We start from the raw sequence: 26,084 nt of genomic DNA, 5'->3' as shown, positions 1-26,084 counted from the left end.
TGATGGTTTTAGATATAAACTGCATAGAGTAAGAATTAGGTGGCTCTATCAAAATGAAGGGAAAAGTCACAGTAAATTGTGTTCTAAAATCCTACCTTCTAAAATACCTTAATCTGAAGAGAGCAATCTGCCTATCTGAGGAAACAACTGCTTAATACCGCTCACTATTTTGGCATAGATTAGAACTTGAACATTATCCTTTCTCATGCCAGGCTGCCCTCTTTCATTCTTTCCATGCTCTTCCCTCCCTCCCCCTAATTCTATATAGTTTGTTTCCTAAGCAAATACAAATATGCTTCTGGTTTTAGAAACTGAAGTAACTCTTCGGTGTCCAAGGCACCTCTCACTGTGGTAGCAAAATGCCAAGCCAGTGGCTGCATCTTTATACATCACCAAGGTTTGTGGGAGTGAGAAAATACTGGTTTCGTCTCCATCCCCCAGACTTCCTGAATCCTAGAGGAACCCTGCTTTTTCCTGTTGTTGCTGATTTAAAGTCTTAAACTTTATCCCAGATGGGGGCAAACAACATAATTTTTCATCGTTCTTTAAAACATCACTTCAAGCTGAGCTGCTGCATCTTTGTAGTTTTCTCAGTTCATTGCAGGTTTGAAGCATCCTTTTTACTAGCAGTCCCCATGAGTTGTAGCCTCTCTGGGGTCATACATTAATTAAAAACAATTTACTCATGTTTTACAGTAGCTAAGAATAACCCACTCCAGGCCATGTAGTTGTAGTGTGAGGAATGTGGATTCTTTCAAATGCTCCAACTAGTCTAAGAGAAATGTGGTGCCTCATTACAACCTCAGGCAGATGTTTTCTTCAGTCTTTTCCCTCTCCTGCATGTAGAAAGCTGTTAATGCAGGTTAGAGCCAAACAGCTGTCATGAGTGGCTTCTATGCTTTGGTGTAGCATAGTTGGTATGCTGTCACTTTTCATTTTGGTTATTTTAAATAATGGAGAGTAGCCTGTAAATGTTTTTTAAGTTACCCTAGTCTGTTTTCTGCGTGTTTTTTCTAACTTGTGCACCTAGTTGAGCCATGTAGAGTTGTTCTTTGGTTTTAACGGTTTTTCCCGTGTGTCAATGTCATGATGTTCATTTTCTCTCTTTGTGTGTGTCTCTCTCTCATTGAGAGGCATTGAATTACGTTTTCAGTCGTAAGGCTTCTTGCCGATATGAAGGGAACTTTTCAGAAAGAGACCTGCTCTGGGTCATTTAATTTTGAATACAGTTTTCAATCGTTCAAGTTTTGGATGGTTTATATCTAATGTGTGTTTCATTTTTTTGGAAAGCTATATTTTGTATTTAGGAAATGGTATACTATTTTGCTATTTGTACTGAGTGAGTACAATGGCATAAATATAAAAATTTATATATATACAAATATATATAATATTCTTTTTGCCACACATTTTTGTGGTAATTTGTGAGTTTGTCTGATGTTCTACCACAACGTGGCGTCTGATAATGGTGGGGGTGAGGGTGGGGTTTGTTATGTCTTTACTAAGTATTTAAGTACTTTTTGCAACATAAATAGTTTGTTCATCTTGGGCCATTCCATCTGGCAATGTGTTGTTCCAGTTGGCTCTGGACAACTTCAATGTGTGTTTGTGTCTGTCACACAGCAGTGGGATGTAGTAAGGAAACCCATTTAGACAACTGTCTGATGGGGTTTCATTCAGAATGAGCCATTCAGCTTTTACTCTGTCACTGTCTATTTAATATTTTATTAGCTCCTTTGTGTTGTATCTTTTAATTTATAATTACACTAAAATGTTTGAAATTATAATCATGTTAAAGAACATTTTCTCTCCTTCATAATGTCCAGAGCTGCTTTTTAACTCTGAACCATACGCTTTTCTGCTGATAATTTTTCTCCTGCTATGAAAAAAAGTAAAATAAAATCCTTCGTTATGGTTCAGGACATGAAAGAGCAGCCTGTCCGCACTGAATGAGCGCTGTATGAGGATGCATAGAAGGGTTCTGCACAGCGTCGGATTGAATACACCATCCGTTTGTAATCAGTTTGTAAGAAACTGGTGACTTCTGCAAGAGCAGCTTGTTCGGATGAGAATGTTTGGTGATATCTTGATGGCTGCATAGGCTGACAGTGGGCAGAATGAGGTGATGGGGATGATAAACTGACTTGTGTGCTGTTTGTTTTGTTTTGTTCTTTTGAAGGAGAGCATCCTCATGATGAAACGTTGTTGGTCAGTGCCAAGAAACCAGGGACCAATTCTCCATTTAATAAGATTGGTGTCCAAAATAGACCTTTTACCAGGACTGCTACAATTCCCATTGTGGGGGGAATGTTTAAATGTGTGCATATTTTTAGGTTGTTTATTACAAGGGCTGTGCTACCATATTCAAATGACTAAATAATGACATCTGTATTTTCTTTTGTGTCAAATTTACTGTGTCTGTTTTAGGTCAGTGTTAAATGTATAACATTTTGAACATGTGATTTGGTTACAAAAAGTATTTGTATTCTGAATGAAGGGTTTGCTCAGTGGTTGACAAGTGCTCTTGCTGCTGCTTTCAAACAGCTGTTACAGAGGATAAAGAGCGGTTCAATGAGCCAGCAAAGGCCTAGGAAACAGCTTACAGAAGTTGTTTTGTGGCAGAAGGACCCAAGTATAATGTGAACCACATCTTTGTTCCTTCAGAGCCCTGCTCATGCACTGTTTTGATTTCAATAGTTGACAATGACTTTTGGAGCTTATCCTTTGTTTTTTCTTTTACCCCCTGACTTATTTATTCCATAATATGTCTGCATCAGTATGGGTATTAGAGGAAGAGCACACAAAGTGGATTGCCTATAGAGTTATTGAGAGGCAGGGGAATCAAGTCCAGACCAGTTTGGTTTGAAAAGTTAGAAATTACTTAAGGTAAATGAAAATATGTGCATCTTGAGTAGTCAAAAAATGACATTAACTATTACCCCTTGCTTATGATAAACATTACTTAAGAAGCCAGATTGCCAAAGATCAAATGTTGGTGGCATTATTGCAAAAAAAAAAATTGCTTTCATATCTGTCAGGCCAGCGTTCACTAATGGACGTAGATGGTTTTATAGCTGTATATACTGGATGGAAGCTGGAAAGCTGTAGAACTATATTTGTAGGGTGGATTTTCTGTATAGTGTTTCTTTTTCACAGAACCATAGTGTTATATGGGACCTCAAAGATCATCTAGTCTAACCCTCTGCCAAGATGCAGGATTTGTTATGACTAAACCATCTAAGACAGATGGCTATCCAGCCTCTTTTTGAAAACCTCCAGTGACGGAGGTTCCATGCTTCCCTAGGCAGTTTGTTCCATTGTCCTACTGTTCTTACAGTTAGGAAGATTCCTGAGCTTTTCTCCTGCATGAACTCTCTATTAAACCACCTTTAATCCAAAACAAACAATCTCTCTGTCTGTCTGTCTCAAACTAGGTTATATTCTCCAGCCTTAAGTCACTTATCCATTAACTTCCCTGATTCTCCTAAACCCCATTTTTCTGATGTTGTCTCTACAGCATGTCTGATATGTACTGTACACCTGTTTCCTAATAACTCACTAATATCCAGGGAGCTGCACCCTGCTAGCTACCACGGTCAGCAGCGCCGGCCTTAGCAAGAGCGGGGCCTGATTCCTGGGGGCGGGGCTTGCTGCAAGCCCCGCCCCCAGGAATCGAGCCGCGCTCCGGCCGGGGTTGCCGGGCTTGGGTCCGGCCCGGAGCCGCGCCGCGGGGGCCGGGCCGGACCCGAGCCGCGGGAGCCGCGCTCGGGAGCTGAATCGGCCTAAAGCCGGCCCTGACGGTCAGTATGTCTTCTACCTGTGTCATGTCTCCATGTAAACAACACCAGTGTATAAAAATAAACTGTTAAACTATTATTATTCCTTTAGTGATGAATAAAGTAGGTGGATAACACTTAAGCTGTAGAAAAAGTTAAGACAAGTATTAGCCAAACATTTCCTATGGCAGGAGATGATCGTCATCACTTTCCACTTCACAGCTCAGTCCACTTGGTGGCACTAATTGTCTTCTACTCTTTCAATGGTTATCCAAGCCAAATGCTCTACTATTATTTCCTTTGTCAACAAAAACAATTCAAGAAGTCGTTTCAGCCTTGCTGGGCCAAAATAGACAGTTAACCACCAGACCTTTTGTTTGGCTAATTTTACATTATTATCAGTGTACTCAGAGCCTGTGAATGGATGCATTTTATTTATACACAATTGAAATAAAAAATAAATAGGTTAGTGTCTGTCAATCTTGACAGCATCCCTTTTTATGCTTACACCGAGGGCATGTTCAGTTGCACCGATGCACATTTCTCTAATCTACATAAACTTTGAGTTTTCCAGTGCTCCTGCTATGACTTTGATTAGGGCACACTGACCAAAAAGAAGTGTCATTCTGTTGCTCTGGTAAGATTTTTCATTCTCCGAGATTGTCCTTCCAAAGCCTTCAGAAAGGACAAACCACACAGGAGCTCAAATCCCTTCTCTGACATAGCCAAAACAACCATATGAGCAGCAGGAAAGATGCTTTGTTATAAAATTTCTTCATTGGAATAAAGAAATTAAACAGCCAAAAAGGTCAAACTTTTATAAATTATAAAAGCAAGAGAAACAAGATGGATGAGATAATCTTTTATTGGACCAACTTCTGTTGGTGAGAGAAACAAGCTTTTCAGCTACAAAGAGCTGCTCTTCAGATCTGGGAAAGGTACTCAGTGTCACTGTTAAAAACAAGGTCAAACAGATAGTTTAGTGTAAGTAGTTATCATATATTCTAAGGGGCCATTGAAGGTGAAGGGGCCCGTTAACACCCCTGTAGTCATAGCACAAAAAGGGGGGTTAGTGGGTTACAGATTGTTGTTATAAGCCATAAATCCAGTTTCTCTATTAAGACCAGGATTTTTAGTGTCCATTAAAGTTACGTATTTAAGCTCCCAGGCTCATCTTTTGAAAATGTGCAGATTTCCTTTGAGGATGAGGACTGGTAGGCCTGGGAGCTTAAATTCATAACTTTGATGAGTGTTAATGGGCCACTTCACCTTGAATGGTCCCTTATACTACTTATGCTAAACTATCTGCTCAACCTTGTATTTAGCTGTGAGTACCCTTCCCAGATCTGAGGGAGAGCTCTGTGTAGCTTAAAAGCTTATCTCTCCAACTGAAGTTGGTCCAGTAAAAGATGTTACTCAGCCACCTTGTCTCTCTAATATCCTGGGACTAACATGGCTACAACAACACTGCACACAAGAAGAGAGAAATTTAATTACAGAATTTTATTTTCAATTGCATCTCACACATTGCTCTGTTACTTAACAATTATCAGGCTGTCTATTCAAACTATGTACCCATTTGCAGAGCTCTGTCTATACAAGTATTTATCTGAACAGTGGAAGCATCAAGCATGATGAGGAATTGCTCAGTGTTCTCTGAACTTAGAAATGCGGAGATAAAATTTCTCGATACTTTAAATGACTGCTTCATGGAGCAGCTGGTACGGGAACCCACAAGGGGAGAGGTGACTCTAGATTTAATCCTGAGTGGAGCGCAGGAGCTGGTCCAAGAGGTAACTATAGCGGGACCGCTTGGAAATAGTGACCATAATACAATAGCATTCAACATCCCTGTGGTGGGAAGAACACCTCAACTGTCCAACACTGTGGCCTTTAATTTCAAAAGGGGGAACTATACAAAAATGAGGGGGTTAGTTAGACAAAAGTTAAAAGGTTCAGTGACTAAAGTGAAATCCCTGCAAGTTGCGTGGGCCCTTTTTAAAGACACCATAATAGAGGCTCAACTTCAATGTATACCCCAAATTAAGAAAAACAGTAAAAGAACTAAAAAAGAGCCACCGTGGCTTAACAACCATGTAAAAGAAGCAGTGAGAGATAAAAAGACTTCCTTTAAAAAGTGGAAGTCAAATCCTAGTGAGGCAAATAGAAAGGAGCACAAACACTGCCAACTTAAGTGCAAGAGTGTAATAAGAAAAGCCAAAGAGGAGTTTGAAGAACGGCTAGCCAAAAACTCCAAAGGTAATAACAAAATGTTTTTTAAGTACATCAGAAGCAGGAAGCCTGCTAAACAACCAGTGGGGCCCCTTGACGATGAAAATACAAAAGGAGCGCTTAAAGATGATAAAGTCATTGCGGAGAAACTAAATGGATTCTTTGCTTCAGTCTTCACGGCTGAGGATGTTAGGGAGATTCCCAAACCTGAGCTGGCTTTTGTAGGTGACAAATCTGAGGAACTGTCACAGATTGAAGTATCACTAGAGGAGGTTTTGGAATTAATTGATAAACTCAACATTAACAAGTCACCGGGACCAGATGGCATTCACCCAAGAGTTCTGAAAGAACTCAAATGTGAAGTTGCGGAACTATTAACTAAGGTTTGTAACCTGTCCTTTAAATCGGCTTCGGTACCCAATGACTGGAAGTTAGCTAATGTAACGCCAATATTTAAAAAGGGCTCTAGGGGTGATCCCGGCAATTACAGACCGGTAAGTCTAACGTCGGTACCGGGCAAACTAGTTGAAACAATAGTAAAGAACAAAATTGTCAGACACATAGAAAAACATAAACTCTTGAGCAATAGTCAACATGGTTTCTGTAAAGGGAAATCGTGTCTTACTAATCTATTAGAGTTCTTTGAAGGGGTCAACAAACATGTGGACAAGGGGGATCCGGTGGACATAGTGTACTTAGATTTCCAGAAAGCCTTTGACAAGGTCCCTCACCAAAGGCTCTTACGTAAATTAAGCTGTCATGGGATAAAAGGGAAGGTCCTTTCATGGATTGAGAACTGGTTAAAGGACAGGGAACAAAGGGTAGGAATTAATGGTAAATTCTCAGAATGGAGAGGGGTAACTAGTGGTGTTCCCCAAGGGTCAGTCCTAGGACCTATCCTATTCAATTTATTCATAAATGATCTGGAGAAAGGGGTAAACAGTGAGGTGGCAAAGTTTGCAGATGATACTAAACTACTCAAGATAGTTAAGACCAAAGCAGATTGTGAAGAACTTCAAAAAGATCTCACAAAACTAAGTGATTGGGCAACAAAATGGCAAATGAAATTTAATGTGGATAAATGTAAAGTAATGCACATTGGAAAAAATAACCCCAACTATACATACAACATGATGGGGGCTAATTTAGCTACAACGAGTCAGGAAAAAGATCTTGGTGTCATCGTGGATAGTTCTCTAAAGATGTCCACGCAGTGTGCAGAGGCGGTCAAAAAAGCAAACAGGATGTTAGGAATCATTAAAAAGGGGATAGAGAATAAGACTGAGAATATATTATTGCCCTTATATAAATCCATGGTTCGCCCACATCTCGAATACTGTGTACAGATGTGGTCTCCTCACCTCAAAAAAGATATTCTAGCACTAGAAAAGGTTCAGAAAAGAGCAACTAAAATGATTAAGGGTTTAGAGAGGGTCCCATATGAGGAAAGATTAAAGAGGCTAGGACTCTTCAGTTTGGAAAAGAGAAGACTAAGGGGGGACATGATAGAGGTATATAAAATCATGAGTGATGTTGAGAAAGTGGATAAGGAAAAGTTATTTACTTATTCCCATAATACAAGAACTAGGGGTCACCAAAAGAAATTAATAGGCAGCAGGTTTAAAACAAATAAAAGGAAGTTCTTCTTCACGCAGCGCACAGTCAACTTGTGGAACTCCTTACCTGAGGAGGTTGTGAAGGCTAGGACTATAACAATGTTTAAAAGGGGACTGGATAAATTCATGGTGGCTAAGTCCATAAATGGCTATTAGCCAGGATGGGTAAGAATGGTGTCCCTAGCCTCTGTTCGTCAGAGGATGGAGATGGATGGCAGGAGAGAGATCACTTGATCATTGCCTGTTAGGTTCACTCCCTCTGGGGCACCTGGCATTGGCCACTGTCGGTAGACAGATACTGGGCTAGATGGACCTTTGGTCTGACCCAGTACGGCCTTTCTTATGTTCTTATGTTCTTATGTTCTTAACTATAGGTTGAAAGTGAGAAAAGGGAAATTTAATCTGACCATTGGGAGAGAAAAGAATTCTCCCAGTAAGAGATCTGTTTCTGTGGAATAGTCTTGCAAAGAGGGTAGTGAAAGACCCATTATTTGAGATGTTTTAAAAGCTAGCTGGATTGATAGTCAAGAGCATATTGTAAGGCTCTTGAGTGTAGAATTTTGATGAGTCTTTCGGGACAGATCTTGACAATTCTACATACAAAAATATTCAGACTTGCATTTCTGGTAATGGTGTGTGCAAACAGCCAGTTGTGTGTGCAAATGTACACATTTGTGTACAAATAGTTGCCTACTAAAAGCCAGACTTCATTAACTCTTATTTGATATGTGATATACACTACTTAGAGACAATAAAAGATATGACACAGCAGAGAAAATCTGGTAAAAATGTACATATAAAATTCTCCAATTTAGTCTGTGCTTTTGAGAGAGAATGTAGAAAAGTCTTTTTTCCCTTATATAATTTCGTGTATATATGTAAATATACTGTGCATTAAAATCCTTGCCTTGTACATATGTATATAGTTGAAATCAAATTATATGCCGGAGAGACAAGGTGGGTAAGGTAATATCTTTTATTGGACTAACGTCTGTTGTTGGACAATAAAAGAAGAAGCTGGTCCAATAAAAGATACTCCCTCACCCACCTTGTGTGTCTCACATCCTGGGACCAACATGCCTACAACAACACTGCAGACCGTCACTATACCATTGAGTTTATTATATAAATGCATAAAAACTGTTCTAGTAACATTTTTATAACTTTCAAAGAACATAATTGTTCTTAGTGTGCACTTGTTTCTCTAATTCTCTTCAATAGTCAGTAATAGCTGTATAAATGTGTAAATACTGTATGAGTGTGGAGGGATTAGTAGTGTTATAATAAGTATTATTCCAGAAACGTGCTTTTCAGCAATTCACTAAAATCTATGGGATTAAGGTGAAATGACTGTTTGAAACATCCCTGTGCTTTTCTGTTTTTCTATAGAGATTTATTAACATTTAGTGAATTTGATGTTTTGTGAAACGTGGGAACCAACAGCCCAGGAAATCGCAGTCCCCTGGATGGGTTCAGCAAGGGCAGCAGCAGTACATGTTTCCCACACACTTCTCTTTGCCAATTTGCCTCACTCCTTTTCAGGAGGGACCACTTCTCAGGACTCAGTTTCCCACGCCTCTCAGCAGAGGCGACCAGAAAGTGCCAAGGACACACTGGTGGGGTTTGTGGTAGGGACTAGCTAGGGAGCTGGACTGATAACAGTAATCCACTTTCAACAGGGGTCACCAAACGTCTGTCAAATGGCAAAGATTTTTAGCCCACTGCTGAGCTGGGCTGGGCTTAAACCAAGGACCTGGACCTAGCTGTGTAGCTCCTTCCTATTCCACTTTTTCTGATTTTTTTGCACCTAAGGAAAGGTGATAAAAAAACAAGGGTTGCTGAATTTTGTTATAAGGTTTTAACCAATAAGGTTTATTTATTGAAGCAATCTGACTAGTAAGTTCTCCCTAGTGGTATCCGGGTGTGTGGGGAGCACTGGACTTGCCAGTTCTTACTTGTTGAAGACTTAGGCAGAAATTAAACTCTTAACAGGAATATCAGTTCTTGACAGAAATGAAGAGCAATATATTTTGCTTCCACAGCTTTTCCGGACACGTTCTAATTTGACAATCGATTAATCCCCAGACATTATGATTCTGGCATATTTGATTCAAACCACCTCTGCTAGCTCCCTTGCAATGCCCAAGACCAATGCCCTGACTTCCCTCTTCTCCCTCAATGCTGAGAACTTACCTGGTCCTGACCTTCGTCCTGCTGTACCCAGAAACACTCCCTTCCGCGGTTGTGCTCCTCCAGGCTGGGAAATTGTCCCAGAAAATGCACCCCCCATTCAAACCACCGTAAGCATATCAATGCTCTTCCTTCCAGCTGCTGAATTCTCATTCATCCTCCCTTTACAAGTGCTTGGTTCAGATGCCTAACACCTGTGAAACCCAGCCACAACTCAGATGCTTGTTCTGGTCTCCAAGCCATTAGAGGGACAGATCCTCAGCTGGTGTAAAATGGCATAGCATCATTGAAGTCCCTGCAGCCACACCAATTTACAGTAGCTTAGGGTCTGGTACAGTGTTCACTTCCTGCGTGTGCTCCATCTAGGCAGGAGATAGTATTCTGAGCAGGTTAATCCCATGTGGTGTTAGCCCCGTTTCTGGATGTTATGGGATTGGGATCACGCCCCTGTGTCCTGCGAAAAAGACCATTACCAACCCGAAACTTTTCTGTGCTGATTACTATTTGATATAAACAGCTTTTGAGGTTCGTCCCCATACAGCTCCCTGTTTTTAATGGGTAAGCTCCAAACAGCTTCAAATTAGAGCCTTCTACCTCTTTTGTTAATCTCTGCATAAGCTCGACATGCTTGTGTCAATAATTCTTTCTGGAGTGGTTTATCTGCCTTTCTGCCATGTTTTTGTTGGAGTGCACAGATCACCACTGAGCTATCTTTTCTGTTGTCCTGCAATGTGAAAGTAGCACCAGATATTCCTTTGTGCATTTCTGTGTATATGGCTTTTGTAGTTGGGATCTTCAGAGCACTGATACCAGGTGTTTTCAGTTTATTCTATGAGGGGAGATTTCATTTGCATCTGTTTTTAGCTATCCTGTGATAACTTGTTGAATATTAAAATAAAAATAAATATTTTGCTTCTATTGGGACATTTGTATACTCGCAACTATATTTCTGTAAACAGCTGCAGTCAAGAATAAAACATTGAAAGTTTTCATTTTGCAGCGTGAACTCCTGTCATGTTCTTTCAAAGGCAGCTTCTCTCGCGCCCCCGGAAAAAAGCAGCTACTGTAAGTACTTAATAAATGTGGCTGGCTGGTGATGGTAGCCTTATGGCTTGGAGCTAACCCAGGGGAGACTGAGTCCAGGCTGATATCCTGCTCAGGCACACTTGTAGGAATTGTTATAGAAGCAGATACTCTTTGCAGCCCGCGCAGCTTTCCCAAGGGTTTTAGTGGTTCCGTTTGACCCCATAACTAGTTCTCCCACTCCAGAGTGGTCTTACACAGGCAGAAATCCCCTTGCTGCTCAGGCCGTGGCATTTGCATTTCTAGGAACATGGAAATTGCTATATTCATCTGGTCCACTCTCCTCTCTGACAATGTCCAATACCAGATGTTCAACAGGAAGGTGCAAGAAACCTCCATAGTGGACAACTATGGAATAATCTGGCTATAGGGTAATTCTCAGGTAATTCTAAGCTAGTTAGCTAGATGTCAGTTCTGGCAAAATACTGAACAAGGTGATACAGGATTCAATTGATTAGGAATTAAAGGGTAGAAATATAATTTCTGACAGTTAACATGATTTTATGGAAAATACGTCTCGTCAAACAAATCTGATGTAACTCTTTGAGATAACAAGTTTGGTTGATAACAGATGTAAAGTGGTTATACTTCTGTAAGGTGTTTGACTTAATACCACACAACAGTCTGATGAAAAAATTAGCACAATTAAATGGAGTGAGCCTGCCCCCCTACAGCCGTAGTGCTCAGACGGTAAACTAACACCATATTTGATTTTGTCCAGGAAACAGCAAGAGTGAGAGTCAGAGGATGCAGCTGCAGCACATTGTGAAATTCACAACTAACCTGGGGTTTAACAGGATTGTTCTGGGTGCCCTGGGGGGGAGACCAAGGGACACGGCCCTTTTCCTGTTGGTTGGGCAGGACCGTTTCCCCACGCGTGTTCTGAGTGCTCAGGATGCTGCATGGAGCAGGCAGGTAGTTAGTAAGAAGCTTTAGCCCTCTACAGTGAAGAGGGCTGGAGGGTTTTGTACTAACAAAACCTCCTTGAAACAACTAACCCCTGCATCATAAGTGCTCCAGTCTGCAACCATCTGACGGTTCACTCCTCACTGGGACCCGTTAGTGCTGCATCAAATGCTTGAGGTTCACCACAATTAAGCAGATTTATTCAGAATTAATATGAACCTAGTGAGGACTCAGGCAGAGATCTGAAGGGGCCAGTGCTAGGTTCAGATCATCTTTGCTGTCAAGTGGCTCTCTCCTCCCCCCCCATTTTGATCAACGGCTGGGTATTCCCTGAGATGTGCCTCTCCCCCCCATCCTGTACAACTGCAAGTTTGATGGGTAAAGGGCCTCTTTCAAGTTCAGTCAACTCCCATCTCTGGCCCTATCCAACTCAGTCTCTGAGTGGAGAAGGAAAGGTTCCTTTGGGTCCACTGGAATTAGAATGTTGAATGCAAAAGAAAATATCCCACCAAGGTCACATGTGGCTACTGGGGCCGGGAAAAGCTAGCCAGGCCCCCCTCTGAGCTGAAGTGCAGAAAGAGAGGACTTGCTTTGTGTCAGCCGCACTGCAAGTTTGGTCCGACTTTTTCTCTAGCTGGTGGGCTGAGCCCTGGGGTCTGTTCTCCCTCCTTGCTACTCCACACCCACCAGCAGCTTGTCTCCTATCATTGCTCATTTGCAGAGTGAACTGATTCTCGGGTGTACAGTCAAAGCTCTGCCAGTGCTGGGGGAGGAGTGTTTCACGCAGCTATTCCTGTTAGAGCCTAAAAACCCACCAGTGTTTTCCTGGGGATGTTACGCTGAGGACCCCAATAGCCCTCACCTGCGGGTTTCTCCTAAGTTGAATGGCTGCCTCCAGTGAATCACTACAGGGGCGGCTGTGGTACTGCTCCCTTCTCTTCTAGCTATGCTGCAGCTCTGACCAACCAACAGCTGGCATGTGCCATCTAGTGGCTCAGCACTAAACCTCTCCTAGCTGCCCAGCTGTGCTTCTCTTCAGAGCCAGAGGTGGCAGCAGCAGTGGCTGCTCCCTTATTTCAACAGCTCCCAAAAGGACGTGCCCAGTACATAGGTGCCTGTTGGAATGCAGCCCAGGCCGTTCTGCTTGTTCTGCACATGGAGCGTGCCTTGCTGACAGCACACCCAGGACCTGCATGCCATGTGTGTCACCTCCCTGTGCCACACATCCAAATCCAGTGAGGGAACCCTCCAGGGACAGGGCAAATAGACTCTAGATTGCAGTTGAGGGCCTTCGGACTACATGCCAAGTGATTGCAGGCTCGTCTCAGAAGGCATGCTCTTGCGGTGTGGCTATGGCACGCTGGCTCCTGGATGGGAGCGTTTGAGGGTCCAGGAGTCAGGGAGGCCCATCCTCGTATAGCAGAGCTGCACAGCGTGCGCTCTACGGCACGTCGGAACAGTCCAGTCTGTGTAGGAGTGACCCGAGGATAATTCCAAACCTTGCGCTGGCCCTGAGGGAAGCTGGATCCCTTTGGCTAAGAATCAGAACCCCCAGGCCCTGGAAATATGCTCCTCCAATGTAAAGGGAGTGACCCTTCTCCCACTAGCAAATGGGGGCAAGGGAGAAACTCCACTTCTTTTCTCAGTCCAAAGAGCGGGCTTGGAGTGGCTCACCCACTACCTCATCATATCATGATTAAAGGGGGAATCCCCTCATCAGTCATCCATGAAACTTAATTGTGCCCAGAGCTTTGCAAGCGGAATACCTGCATATTACCATAGCCCAGGGCTCTGATAATCAGGTTTGCACTGGTACATGTGCACTTACAGGACTGCACCCTCCTGCTGGCCTGGCCACTGCCCAAAGGGCTCTATGAAATAGCTTTTGGCTCTGGCCTCATACCCTACCAAAGTTTGAGGTCTTCCCCAGGAAGAGACGGGCAGCAGTGCTAGCCCTCTTCCTGAGGTTTAGCCTAGTGGTTAAACAAAGACCAAAAGTTTACCTCCCAGCAGCCAGATCAGCTTCAGAGCTGTGTGACCTCTTCAAATGAATGAAATGAAACCAAGGGGAAGCTAGAGAGGGGGCAAAACCTGTGTTATTCAAAAGTGACCTAATGGAGATTCTTGCTACCATTGTCCTCCTGGTATTGACTGATGTAGCCCCTGGAGCCACCTTGTAGGCTCTGTCAGTGATGCTTTTCCTGCAGCAGGGGCTACAATTAGCAGCCAGTGTAGAAAGAACAGTAGGGATGGCTGTGGTTTTGCTCTTTGGAATAGAGGACCCAAGACAAATCAGAGAGGTCTCTAAACCCCAGGAAAACCTTCCTCGCAAGTAGAAGGATCATAAATTTAGACAGCAGAGCAGGGACTTCCCTCCAAAACAAACAAGGGGTGTTTCTAAAACGGTGGGGGAGAGCGAGCCACTGAGGGAGGGGGAAATGTTGTGAGTGGGGGATGGGGCCTTGGGGAAAGGGCCTCAGGGAAGGGGCGGGGCTAGGGTGTTCTGTTTTGTGCAATTAGAAAGTTGGTGACCCTAGACACTAGAGGGGAAGGCTCTGAGTTACTACAGAGAATTCTTCCCCAGGTGTCTGGCTGGTGGGTCTCACGCCCAGGCTCAGGTCTAACTGATCATCAGTTGGGAAGGAATTTCCCCCCCAGGTCAGATTGGCAGAGGCCTGGGGGGGAGAGGGGAGAATGCAATAACTCAGTGCAGGGGTTGTGCAGGCCTGAAGGTCACCCACTGAACACAAGTGCACAGGTATATAAAATTAGCAGTTACAATAGGAAATGTCTTTATTTAGAATCCTTGTGTTGTACATGAACAGAGCTTAGACTGTATGATACCAAGGCCACCAGGGTGGTGAACAGCAAGCACCACGTAATAATAGGGAGGCAAGATTCCCAACTCATCCCACTCAGATGCTGTTGGAACCCAGTAGGTTAATTATTGGTACCTGACTGGAGGAGGTATGGCTCTGACTCCTCCCTGAGTCAGTGGGAGGTAGGAGTAGCCAGCAAGAGGCACCAGCCCCCCGTGAGGAAGAGGTGGGAAGAGAAGAAATGCTCTCCTCACCCTACAAAAGAGCAGAAAGGCATTTGAAAGTAGGGTAAAGCCAAGAGACCTGCCACCATGGCAGAGCCACACAGTGAGAGACCAGATAGGAGCCCACCGGAGGAAGCTATTTCTTCTGGGCTTTGACCTGGCTGTCAGGTGGGATGGCCTTCCCCAGGTGCTGCCCCACACTCAGCCCATATTTCTGAGCTTTCTGGCGGTCCTGCACCTCCTGTTTCAGCACAAAGCCCCCCACGTAGCTCAAATCGAAGTTGCTGTCTGGAACAAAACTGATGGGTTTCTCTTCCCAGATAGCTGCCAGTCGCTTCTTCCAGTCCTCCAGGATCTGCAAACGGGCATCCTCAGGAGCGTGACTAATGCTGTAGGCAATTTGGGGCTCCAAGACTTGGAAGCCACAGAAATGGAGCACGCCATTCTAGAGTGAGAAAACACAGGAAAGCTCTAAGATTGCCAAGGCTCTTATTTGGGTAGAAGGGGACATGCCGCCTTCAGTTCAAGGCTATTTCAACTACTGGAGAAGGCCGAGAACCCAGGGTAACAGCGCACACTGGTACCCTCAGGGCTTCTGGTTTGCTATGAAAATCTAATTCCTCAAGTCATGTCTTGTTCTATGGGTTTAGCCGTATAGCAGGAGGGGTGACTTGCATCCCCTTGCGCTGCAGGAATTTTGGTCTGGAGTTTTATAGATTCCAAGACCAGAAGGGACAATTGTGATCATCCAGTCTGACCTCCGCTGTAGCATAGGCCACAGAACTTCCCAAAGCTACTTCCCAGTACATAGCTCCTAGAAAGAGATCCAATCTTCATTTTAAAATTGCCCGTGAGAGAGAATGCACCAAAACCCTTGGTTGGGCCCATGGTTAAGTACTGTTTCCCCTCTGATTTTGTCAAGCTTCCAGCCACAGGATCTTGTTCTACTTTTGTCTGCTAGATTGTGCTGCCCATTATTAAATATCTGTTCCCCCTGGAGGTACTTCAACCACACTCATCAAGTCACCCCTTACCCGTCTCTTTGTTACACTCCTTGAGCCTATCACCATAACGCAGGTTTTCCAATCACGTAATCAGTCTCATGGCTCTTCTCTCAAATTTACAACATCCTTCTGGACTTGTGGGCACCAGCACTGGACACAGGATTCCAGCAGTGGTCGCACCAGTGCCCAATACAGAGGTAAAGTGACCTCTCTGCTCCTACATGAGATTCCCCCTGTTCATGTATCCCAGTCAGTGTTTCACTGAAAGCTCACGTTCAGCTGAGTATCCCCAAAACTCTTCCCAGGCTCCAGCCCATAAGTAAGGCTGACAGTCTTTGGACCTAGCTGTACACCTTTATTTTACCCACACTAAAATTCAGTGTTTGCTTGGGCCCAGTTTATCTAGTGATCCAGATCGCTCTGTAGTAGCCACCCGTCCTCTTCATAATTCACCAATCCCTCAATTTGTGTCAGCTGCAAACTTTATCAGTGATAATTTTATGTTCTCTTCCAGATCACTGATAAATAACAAGGTCAGGAACCAGTCCCTGCGGCAGCCCGCTAGAGACACACATTATGACGGTTCCCCGTTTAGAATTACGTTTGAGACCTATCAGTTAGCCAGCCTTTAATCCATCTTGTCTGTGCCATGTTAGTTTAATATAATTCTAGTTGTTTAATCAAGATAAAATGTGATAGTCAAATGCCTTACAGAAGTCTACCTATATACACATGAACACTACTACCTTTACCAACCATACTTGTAATCTCATTTTAAAAAAATCAAGTTAGTTTGACAGCATCTATTTTCTATAAACCCATGTTGATGTGCATTAATTACATTATTACACTCCATTATCTTGGATGTCAGGCTGACATGCCTATAATTACCCAGGTCATCCCATCTACCCTTTTTAAATATTGGCATAATATTAACTTTCCTCCAGTCTTCTGGAACTTCCCCCATGCTCCAAAACTTACTGAAAACCAACATTAACGGGCCAGGAAGCTCCTCAGCCAGCAGTTTTAAAACTCTTCGACGCAATATCTCTGGACCTGCTGATTTTAAACTGACTAATTTTAGTAGCTGCTACTTAACATTGCTTGAGAGGCTAGTGGAATGGAAACAGTGTTGCCATATGAGTCTCCTGTTTCCCTCCCCTCCACACACACACACAAAATTTAGAATAGATATTTTCTGCCTTGTCTGTGTTATTCATATTTCTCTACCCTTTCCATCTAGTAATGGATCAATACCATTGTCAGGATTCTTTTGTTCCTAATATATTTTAAAAACTCATTGTTCTTTACTGTAACTGGCCATAGATTTTTCCTTGTGTCCCTTTGCTTCCCTTATCAATTTTCTATAAGGCCTAACTTCTGATTTATAGTAGTTACTATCCATTAACCCTTTCTTTCTTTTGTTATATAATACATCCACCTGCCTTTACTTACCCTCTAAAACCAAATTGTTTTTTTAAACCAATATAGCCTCCATCCTCAACTGTGGCTTTTTAGGCATCTAATAGTGTTCTTAAACAATTCCCAATTATTCACTTTTTTCCTGATTAAATTCTACCTCCCAGCTGATTTGACTCAATTGTTTTCAGCTTGGTGCTTTAAAAAGGTCAGTTTCACAAGATGAGGGCAAATAAAGAATTCCCCCATGTTAGATGTAACACTTTGAGTGAGGAGAAGGTCGTCCATAATTAAAAATTGTTTTCCCCTATACATTACAGACAGGTGCATAAGGAGACAGTCATAGTGTTGTGATTGGGTAGTCTGTTAGACACCAGCGGATACCACCTTTTGTGCCTTCTCTGTTAGGACATTGCTCCATAAGTATTAAAGATCATCGTCTGCTGCGTTTTCAGTGACTCAGAAACAGGTAATGCCATGTCCCGACAGAGCGTCATTGTCAGTACAAACTATCAGCAATGGATCCTGGCCCGCTGACTTCAAAAGCCTATCCAGTCTTAGAGAGAAGTCTCATGTCTTGGCTCTGGGAAGGCAGCACACTCTCCTGCTGCCACTTGTCCCTTGCAGAATTTTCTTCTAGACTAGTATTGAAACAAGGATTGCCATCTGCCTTGGGTGGTTGGAGAACTGTGGGCAAGCTTGATTTTCTTGTGGGTTGTGCTGAGCTGCCAGTCACACATGTCCCACACATCTCTGTTCCCCTGGACCAGCTGGCTCGTGAGAATTATCTTCCACAATTTCCACGTTGAGGATCCAGTATCAACTGGAAACTTCCATCTGTGTAGAATTCCTCCTGGTCCTCTCTGGTGGCCACAGTCTGCCCATCCTCATTGGGCTCTAGCTGAGGTGACTGCCTGCCCCTGGCAGTTATGAGCTGCTAAGCCGCCTCTGACTCTGCGTCTGACTCCTGTACTTGCCCAGGATTTGGATTTTTTGGGGTAGCCTGGTTTGCTTGGTATACCATTAACTTGACACTTGTACCCAGTACGTTTAAGCCAAATTAAAGCCCATTAATCACTTTAGTAGTAGAACTTGGCATTGCTGAGATGGCCAGCAAGAGCCTGCTCAGGGGCACAGGAGCGGTGTCAAACGTGGGACAGCGGACCTTGTAAACAGGGTACGTTAAAGCAGCATGCTCTGAAATGTGAGCTCCTTGCCCTCAGCTTCCAGGTGGGAACCACAAGAATCCCCTTCCTCCTTCCCCCACCCCCCACGTTGTGGCCACCATCCCCCTCTCTTCAGATCCATCAACACCATTCAGTCAAAGCAGAATTTCCTTGCTTTGGGACGTGTGGATCACCTGTGATCTAAGAGTGGGTAAGACGTCACTTGAGCATTCATGTCAGAGACAGAAGTGACAAGCCATCTCGTAGCAATAGACAGCCAGAGGGAGTTCTATATACCAAGCCAGTGCCTGAATTCCACCTAACGTCTCCCCAGTGTGCACAGAGTCCTGTTTTCCACTCTCCTTTACAACCTGTTAGGATCCTTTGCCCTTTTCCAGAGAGAGGGCAAGGATCTCCCAACTGGAGTCTTTACTGAATGTCAGAGGCCGATTTCAAGCCAAGACACCCAACTCTCTCCTGTTCCCATGAACTCCACTGCATGCTCCAAGACCTCTGTATGAAAAGGGCCACAGAACTTAGAAGAGGGAAAGTTCCATCAAGTACATTCCCAGGGTCAGAGCAGGACTGTTCCCTGCAGTACAGTACGTAGTGCTTTTAGTCTAGTTGTAGAGTCCCCAAGCAACACAACTTCTACTCCCTCCCCCGCACATCTCCCAATAAAGCCTGGACTTTAACTTCATCCCATGTTCCCCTTTGTGGAAAACACGACCTCCTTAGAAAGTGCCACGAATGTTCTACTTTGACTCAAGTTTCTTCCCTAGTTGTAAATCCGATACCTGCAGTGGCCAGAGGAGGATGTTGACGTCTCCGTTGGTGCCCGTGGGGGTGTACATGGGGCCAGTCCCGCCCGTGGTGAAGGAGAGCACAGCCTTCTTTTTCTGTGGAAGAAAAACTGCAATCACACCCGGAGCAGCAGTTGTAAGGCAGCAGGATCCAGGAGCAGAGCTAAGCCAGTGTGAGTGGGGGCGGCTGCACTGTGTGAACGGGAAATGCCAAGTGGCCACCGCTGTCTATCAAACGCTGCTCGCCTGCACTTTGATTGCGGCTGAGAAGCCGGGCTGGGAGGAGCAGCGGCAATGTCCCTGCGGGGGACAGGCTCTGAGTGCAGACACATGCTGGTCTAGAGGACCAAGAGCCAGGCTGGGTGTCAGGAATTCCAGGGAGCTCTAGTTTGGATACTCAGCGACCTGAAAGGGCGGAGGATGGGCACGAGCCCCGTAGTGTGAGGGTTACATTTATTAACGATATTCCATTGCATATTTTCAAAGCACTGCCCCTTGCGACTCTCCCCAAGGTAGAATTTGGCCAGCATGCCAGCAGCATCACAGCAATTCAGGCTCTGCTGAGCCTAGAACCGGGAGGGAGGGGAGGGGTAGAGCAGCTGGCTCACCAGTCAATAGGGGCAGAAAAGTGTCCCCCACACGGGGAATTCTGGATTTTATCTCAGCTGCAGTTAGATTCTGCTTCATTACAGAACCAACCCCCACAGATGCCCTGTAATTCGTCCCTGACAGGCTCCCTCCTAGATCTTGCTGAATTAGAAGCACCTACTGACATCTGCATCTGTCTCTGTTGGAAGAGAGAGCATCAGTTCAGAGCACATACGTTCTGCCAGGTCATCTGGGACCTGTCTGCTCCACACTGGAAGTGAGCTGGGGTTCAACCAAGGGACAGACTCCTCGATGTTAGAACATGGTGTAAGTACCAATCCATACCCGCCTACCTGAAAGGGCCCACTGCCATACATCTTGCTAAGGGAGTAGGCAAATCCTTGTGTGAAAACACGTTCAAACCAGCCCTTCAGGATGGCAGGCACGCTGAACCAGTAGAGGGGGAACTGTAGTAAGGCACAAAGAGAGAGAGAAAATCGGATTGCAGCTCTCCATTTCCCAAGATAGCACATTGCAACACGACTACAGCATCAGAACGGCCAGACTGGATCAGACCATTGGCCCATCTAGCGTAGTGTCCTGTCTTCCGACAGTGGCTGGTGACATGCCTCAGAGAGAATGAGCGGAACAGGGCAGTTATCGAGTGATTCATCCGCTGTCTTCCAGTCCCAGCTTCAGGCAGTCACAGGCTTAGGGACACCCAGAGCATGGGGTTGTATCCCTGACTATCTTGCTAATAGCCACTGATGGCTCTATCCTCACTGAACTGATCAAATTCTTTTTTTAAACCCTGTTATAGTCTTGGCCTTCACCACATCCCCTGACAGAATTCCACAGATTGGCTGTGTGTTATGTGAAGTCCTTTTGTTTTTTTAAACCTGCTGCCTTGTTCTTGTGTTATGTGAAGGAGTAACTAACACTTTTTCTCCACACCAGTCAGGATTTTAATAGACCTCTGTCATATCCCCCTTTAGTCATCTCTTTTCCAAGCTGAACAGCCCCAGGCTTTTTAATCTCCTCATATGGAAGCTGTTCCATACCCCTAACCATATTTGTTGTCCTTCTCGGTTCTATTTTTTTCCGGATGGGGCAATCAGAACTGCACGCAGCATTCAGGTGTGGGCGTACTCGGGATTTATATACTGGCATGATGATAACTTTTGTCTCATCTATTCCTTTCCCAACGGCTCCGAACGTTCTATTAGTTCTCTGACTGCCGCTGCGCACTGAGCAGACATTTTCAGAGAACTACCCCCAGTGACTCCAAGATCTCGGTCTTGAGTGGTAACAGCCAATTTAGACCCCATCAATGTGTATGTGTAGTTGGGATTATGTTTTCCAATGTGCATTAACTTTGCATTTATCGACATTGAATTTCATCTGCCATTTTGTTGTCCAGTCACCCAGTTTAGTGAGATCCTTTGTAACTCTTCGTGGTTTGCTTTGGACTGATCTATCTAGAGTAATTTTCTATTGTCTGTAAACTTTGCATCCTCACTATTTACCCCTTTTTCTGGACCATTTCTAAATACGCTGAAGAGCAGTGGTTTCAGTACAGATCCCTGGGGGGGGTGGGAGGAGACCATGCCATTTACCTCTCTCCACTGTGAAAACTAGCATCCTCCTTTTTGTATAGTTTCCCTTTTTGAAGTTAAATGCTACTGTGGTGGGTTTCTTTGGTATTTTCCCTTCTACCAGGATGTTAAATTTAATTACATGATGGTCACTATTACTGAGCAGTTCAGCTATATTCACCTCTTGGACCAGATCCTGTGTTCCACTTAGGACTAAATCAAGAATTGCTTCTCCCTTTGTGAGGTTCCAGGACTGGTTGCTCCAAGAAACAGTCAATAATGGTGCCTAGATATTTTCCTCTCTGCATCCTGTCCTGAGGTGACATGTTCCCAGTCAATATGGGGACAGTTTAAATCCTCCATTATTATTGGGTCTTCTGTTTTGTAGCCTCTCTAATCTCCCTGAGTATTTCACAGTCACTGTCACCATCCTGGTCAGGTGGTCAGTAGTATATTCCTAATGCTATAGTCTTATTCCAGCATGGAATTTCTGTCCCGATTCTATGGGACTGGTTGATTCATTAAAGATTTTTAGTGTATCTGACTCTATGCTTTCTTTCACTTACAGTGCCACTAGTGTGACCTACTTTGATATTCCTATATATTTTGTACCCTGGTATTACCAGGTCCCATTGCTTAGCATTGTTCCACCAAGTTTCTGTGATGCCTATTATATCCATATCCTCATTTAATACCAGGCACTCTAGCTCACTCATCTTGGTATTTAGAGTTCTTATATTTGTATACAAGCACTTATAAAATTGGTCAATATGTATTTATCTGCCTCCATGTGATGTAATTGAATGGGAATCTTTAGTTTGACTGTTTCTCTTCAGTTCCTATCTGTGCTTCAACAGGCCAGCAACCCTGAGCCTCCCTCACCCCCTGTGCACACAGGTTGGACCTGACCCCAGCTTCCCAAACTAGCACTGTGCAAGGGGCTGAGCAGGGGGGTTCTGGCACAGGAACCCAGGGATACAGCCCTGCATTACAATGAAGTCCACCTTGATGTAGAGAAATGGCTTTGGGCCTCAAACCGCCAAGCCCACCCCATATCTAGTCACTTCTCCAGCAGGCTGAGCCTGTCCATCTCCACTGAAGCCTTGCCCTGGGGAGCCACACAAGCCAGCGTTCAGTTCTATTACCCACACCACAGGCGGATACACATATACGTGCTGGCCAGCTTCACCCTCCGGGGCAGGAGGGATGGAGCCTTCCCTTTACAGGGACGCGATCACCTCTCCCCTTTTCCAGAATAGTGTCCGGTAACGATTAATGCTTCTCTTCCAACCCAGGACTTTCCCCTTTCCTCTGGCAGGGCGAGATGGTACCTGGAATATCAGAAGGTCTGCAGCTTCGAGCTTCTTCTGTTCTGCTACGATGTCGCTGCTCAGTCGACCTTCTGCCCATGCTGAGGCTGTCTCCGGGCCATACTTGAAGTTGTTGGGGTCTTTTGGCTTACCTGAGATAGGAGACCAAGGTCAGTGCTAGAGAACAGATGGGAAATGCTGAACTTTAAGGGGAGCAGAGGTGTTCAGTACCAGTGATGTCATCCCGTGATGGCACAGGGTTAAACTTCATCTTGTATAGGTCAGAAACGGTGACACTCCAGCCTCCCTTCTGCAGCGCGTCCACAGCAGCATCTTTCATGGCATGATTGAAGGAGGTCTTCTCCTCATGTGCCAACACAATCAGGGCCTTTCTTCCTGCAAAGCACATCGGCAAGCTAGAGCCCCTTCCTCCTTTGTGGGAGAAAGGGACACCCAAGAGACCAATTATAAAACTGAGCAGCTTTTCTATGACTTGCCTTTGGGATGACCAAGAACTGACTCTTTAGAACGGAGGGGTGACTATTCTGTGCGCTTTCAGGTAATAAACCCACAGGTGAGACTCAAAGCATTGCAAAGTGTTGTGTGATTAGCATGTGGGACTGCCCCTATTGTTCCTAAAGAACCGTGCACAGATCCTAGCTGGTGCAAAGTGTCCGTTCAGCAATTGGCAGGGGTGGGGGCTACGTACATGCCTCCCTCCATGCACCCACCCAGAGACATTCTCCTAGTACAGTGCAGTACTCCAGACGCAGCAACAAATCTGAATCGAGGCAGGAGGGTTTTGGGGGCAAAGGGAGGACAAGGTATATCCCATAAAACCTTGTCTAGCAAAACTTCATACATCAGCCCAACTTCACCACTTCTCCTGGTCAGCCAGGGGTCAAGCTGTCATGGACAATGGTCCTCAGAGGGCAGGAATGCGATACCAGACCCTTGGCCTAAACCTCCTTTTACAGCCTGTAAATATGAAATTTATTTGCATTACTGTGGCCTCTAGGAGCCCAACGTGCTAAGTACTGCACTACCAGAGCAAAAAACGATGGTCCTTGTGCCAAAGAGCTTGTGCCAAGTACAAGCCAAGAGACAGACAGGCAGGGGCGTATGGGAATCAATGAGATAACGTTGGTTGGCACAACAGGCGATGGCCCCGGCGCACCAGCAGCCCAGTTTTCCATATGCACCATAGAAAAGGTGAGTTTTGGAGGAGGATACTGAGTTGTGTGGATGTTCATGGGAAGCACCTCACGCAAGAAAGGTCAGCCTGTGAGAGAGCCTGTAGGTGCCGGTTTGAAAATGTAACTGGGCATTGGAGGCTGGCACCACGGGCTGATTTCAATACTGACTGAGAGGTGACAAGTAACCTGATAAAGAGAAACCAGTGCAGGGATACAAAGAGGGATAGGTCAGTAATCCAGCTGAGAGCCCGGACAAGAGTTTTAGCTGTGTGGATGGATAGGAAAGGAGATCTTGGATGTTACACACAAAGAATTGGGAAGATTTACTCAGCCCGAGTCAGGGGCTATAACTTGCCCTTGGCAGCAGGGTTGACTTCTGTGTATTTGGGAGACAAGTGCGAAGGTGCTGCCCAACTGTAGGGAATTGCTCAACTGCTTCTACGTTATAGTTTTGAACTTGGCCTCCACCAAAACTCATTCTTCTGTCCACCTAGCCCAGCCTCTGGTCTCTAGACCCCATCCACAGCTCCTTCAGCCCTGCTCCGCTCAGATTGGTTTGACATGGATTCCAGAGCATGGAGGGAGGGTCCTGGATTAGTGAGATACTGGCCTTGGGATCGATTTATTAATATAGACTATAGATGTCTGTAATGGGCGGAGAGAAACCACAGCTGTTTCACTATGGCTCTGCACCCAGGGCTCAGGATACTGTCACAGCCAGGCCCATGGAGAACATAAGAACGGCCAGACTGGGTCAGCCCAAAGGTCCATCTAGCCCAGTGTCCTGTCTGCCAACAGTGGCCAGTGCCAGGTGCCCCAGAGGGAGTGAACAGAACAGGGAATTATCAAGTGATCCATCCCCTGTTGCACATTCCCAGCTTCTGGCACACAGAGGTCGGGGACACCATTCCTGCCCATCCTGGCTAATAGCCATTGATGGACATATCCTCCATGAATTTATCTAGTTTTTTTTTAACCCTGTTATAGTCTTGGCTTTCACCACATCCTCTGGCAAGGAGTTCCCCAGGTTGACTGTGCATTGTGTGAAGAAATGCTTCCTTTTGTTTGTTTTAAACCTGCCGCCTATTAATTTCATTGGGTGACCCCTAGTCCTTGTGTTATGAGAAGGAGTAAATAAGAGTTCGGTAGTATTGTATTCAGGGCCGGCTCTGGCTTTTTTGCCGCGGGGGGGGGGGGGCGGCGAGCGCCGGCAGGGGCAGGGGGGGAGGGCGCGGGGGGAGGGCGGCCAGAGCGCCGGGGGGAGGGCGGCGAGCCCGGCTCTGGCCCGCTCTCCCCGGCGGCCCGAGCGCCGCGCCGCCCCCCTCCAGGTGCCGCCCCAAGCACCAGCTTGGTTGCCTGGTGCCTGGAGCCGGCCCTGATTGTATTATGCTAATTGCCCAGCTTGGATGAACATCGCACCTGTCTCTCCCATAAGCAGTAACTGTATCTCCTTTATTTCACAGTCACCACCTCCCTTTAAAAACAAAAAAAAAAAAAAAAAAGAAAGAAAAACGACCCTAACAAGGCGCCTTTGCCATCCCGAGCAGACCTGCCCCCAGCCCCGCGGCGAAAGGCTGAGACGCGAACCCCGCAGTTCTGGGGGGGGGCTCCCCGCTGTACCCGGCTGGGGGCCAGCTCCCTCCCCCCCATCCCCGGGTCGGGTTGGGGCAGCGCCGCGCTAGGTGCCCGCCCAGCCCGGCCGCTCCCGGTCCCACCGCCCGGGGGTCGCGGTGTCCCGGGCCAGCGCTCCGCGGGCCGGAGCCGGGCGGGGAGCGGGGACAGGACGGGACCTGACCCGGGCGCCCCGGGCTCGGCAGACACGCGGCTCCGAAGAGCCGGCGCCGGGGCAGCCGTTTACACGGGGAGCGGCCCGGACCGACCCGCCGGTCCCAGTGCAGCGGCCGGGGGAAGGGGCCGGGGAAGGGCACCGGACCGGACGCGGCTCCCCGCTCACCTGCCATGGCAGCGACGATCCGGACTCAGGGCCGCATCACGAACAGGTGGGGCGGCCCCTCGGCAGCGCTTATACCGGGCCGCCCCCCCCCCCCCCCCACCCAGCCCGCGGGCGGCCAATGCGGGAGTCGGGGCGGGGCGCCCGGGGCAGGAGGGGCCTTGGCGGGCGAACATCACCTCCTGCCGGGCCCCCACCTCCCCTCC

At 45.8% G+C, this 26,084-nt stretch overlaps 1 protein-coding gene across 1 annotated transcript; it reads right to left on the bottom strand.

The window, feature by feature from the left end:
• Window positions 1-14,582: 14,582 nt before the first annotated feature.
• NQO1 (NAD(P)H quinone dehydrogenase 1) lies at window positions 14,583-25,948 on the bottom strand. Its single transcript, XM_065416571.1, has 6 exons — window positions 25,882-25,948; window positions 22,963-23,127; window positions 22,753-22,883; window positions 20,180-20,293; window positions 19,233-19,334; window positions 14,583-15,291 (listed from the first exon to the last, which is right to left on the bottom strand). Exons 1-6 carry the CDS (start codon window positions 25,886-25,888, stop codon window positions 14,983-14,985), a joined length of 828 nt encoding a protein of 275 aa, XP_065272643.1. The 5' UTR covers window positions 25,889-25,948; the 3' UTR covers window positions 14,583-14,982.
• Between the last annotated feature and the right edge of the window lie 136 nt (window positions 25,949-26,084).

This window comes from Emys orbicularis, chromosome 14 (assembly GCF_028017835.1).
Source record: "Emys orbicularis isolate rEmyOrb1 chromosome 14, rEmyOrb1.hap1, whole genome shotgun sequence".
Taxonomy (NCBI): domain Eukaryota; kingdom Metazoa; phylum Chordata; order Testudines; family Emydidae; genus Emys; species Emys orbicularis.
This window is presented reverse-complemented; position numbering and strand designations above follow the sequence as displayed.

Excerpts from the sequence above, each read along its gene's own strand:
- NQO1 (XM_065416571.1), bottom strand. Across the intron at positions 20,294-22,752 it reads CAGACCTTCTGATATTCCAG|TTCCCCCTCTACTGGTTCAG; the intron begins GTACCATCTCGC and ends GCCTTACTACAG. Across the intron at positions 15,292-19,232 it reads TCCTCCTCTGGCCACTGCAG|AATGGCGTGCTCCATTTCTG; the intron begins GTATCGGATTTA and ends TTCTCACTCTAG.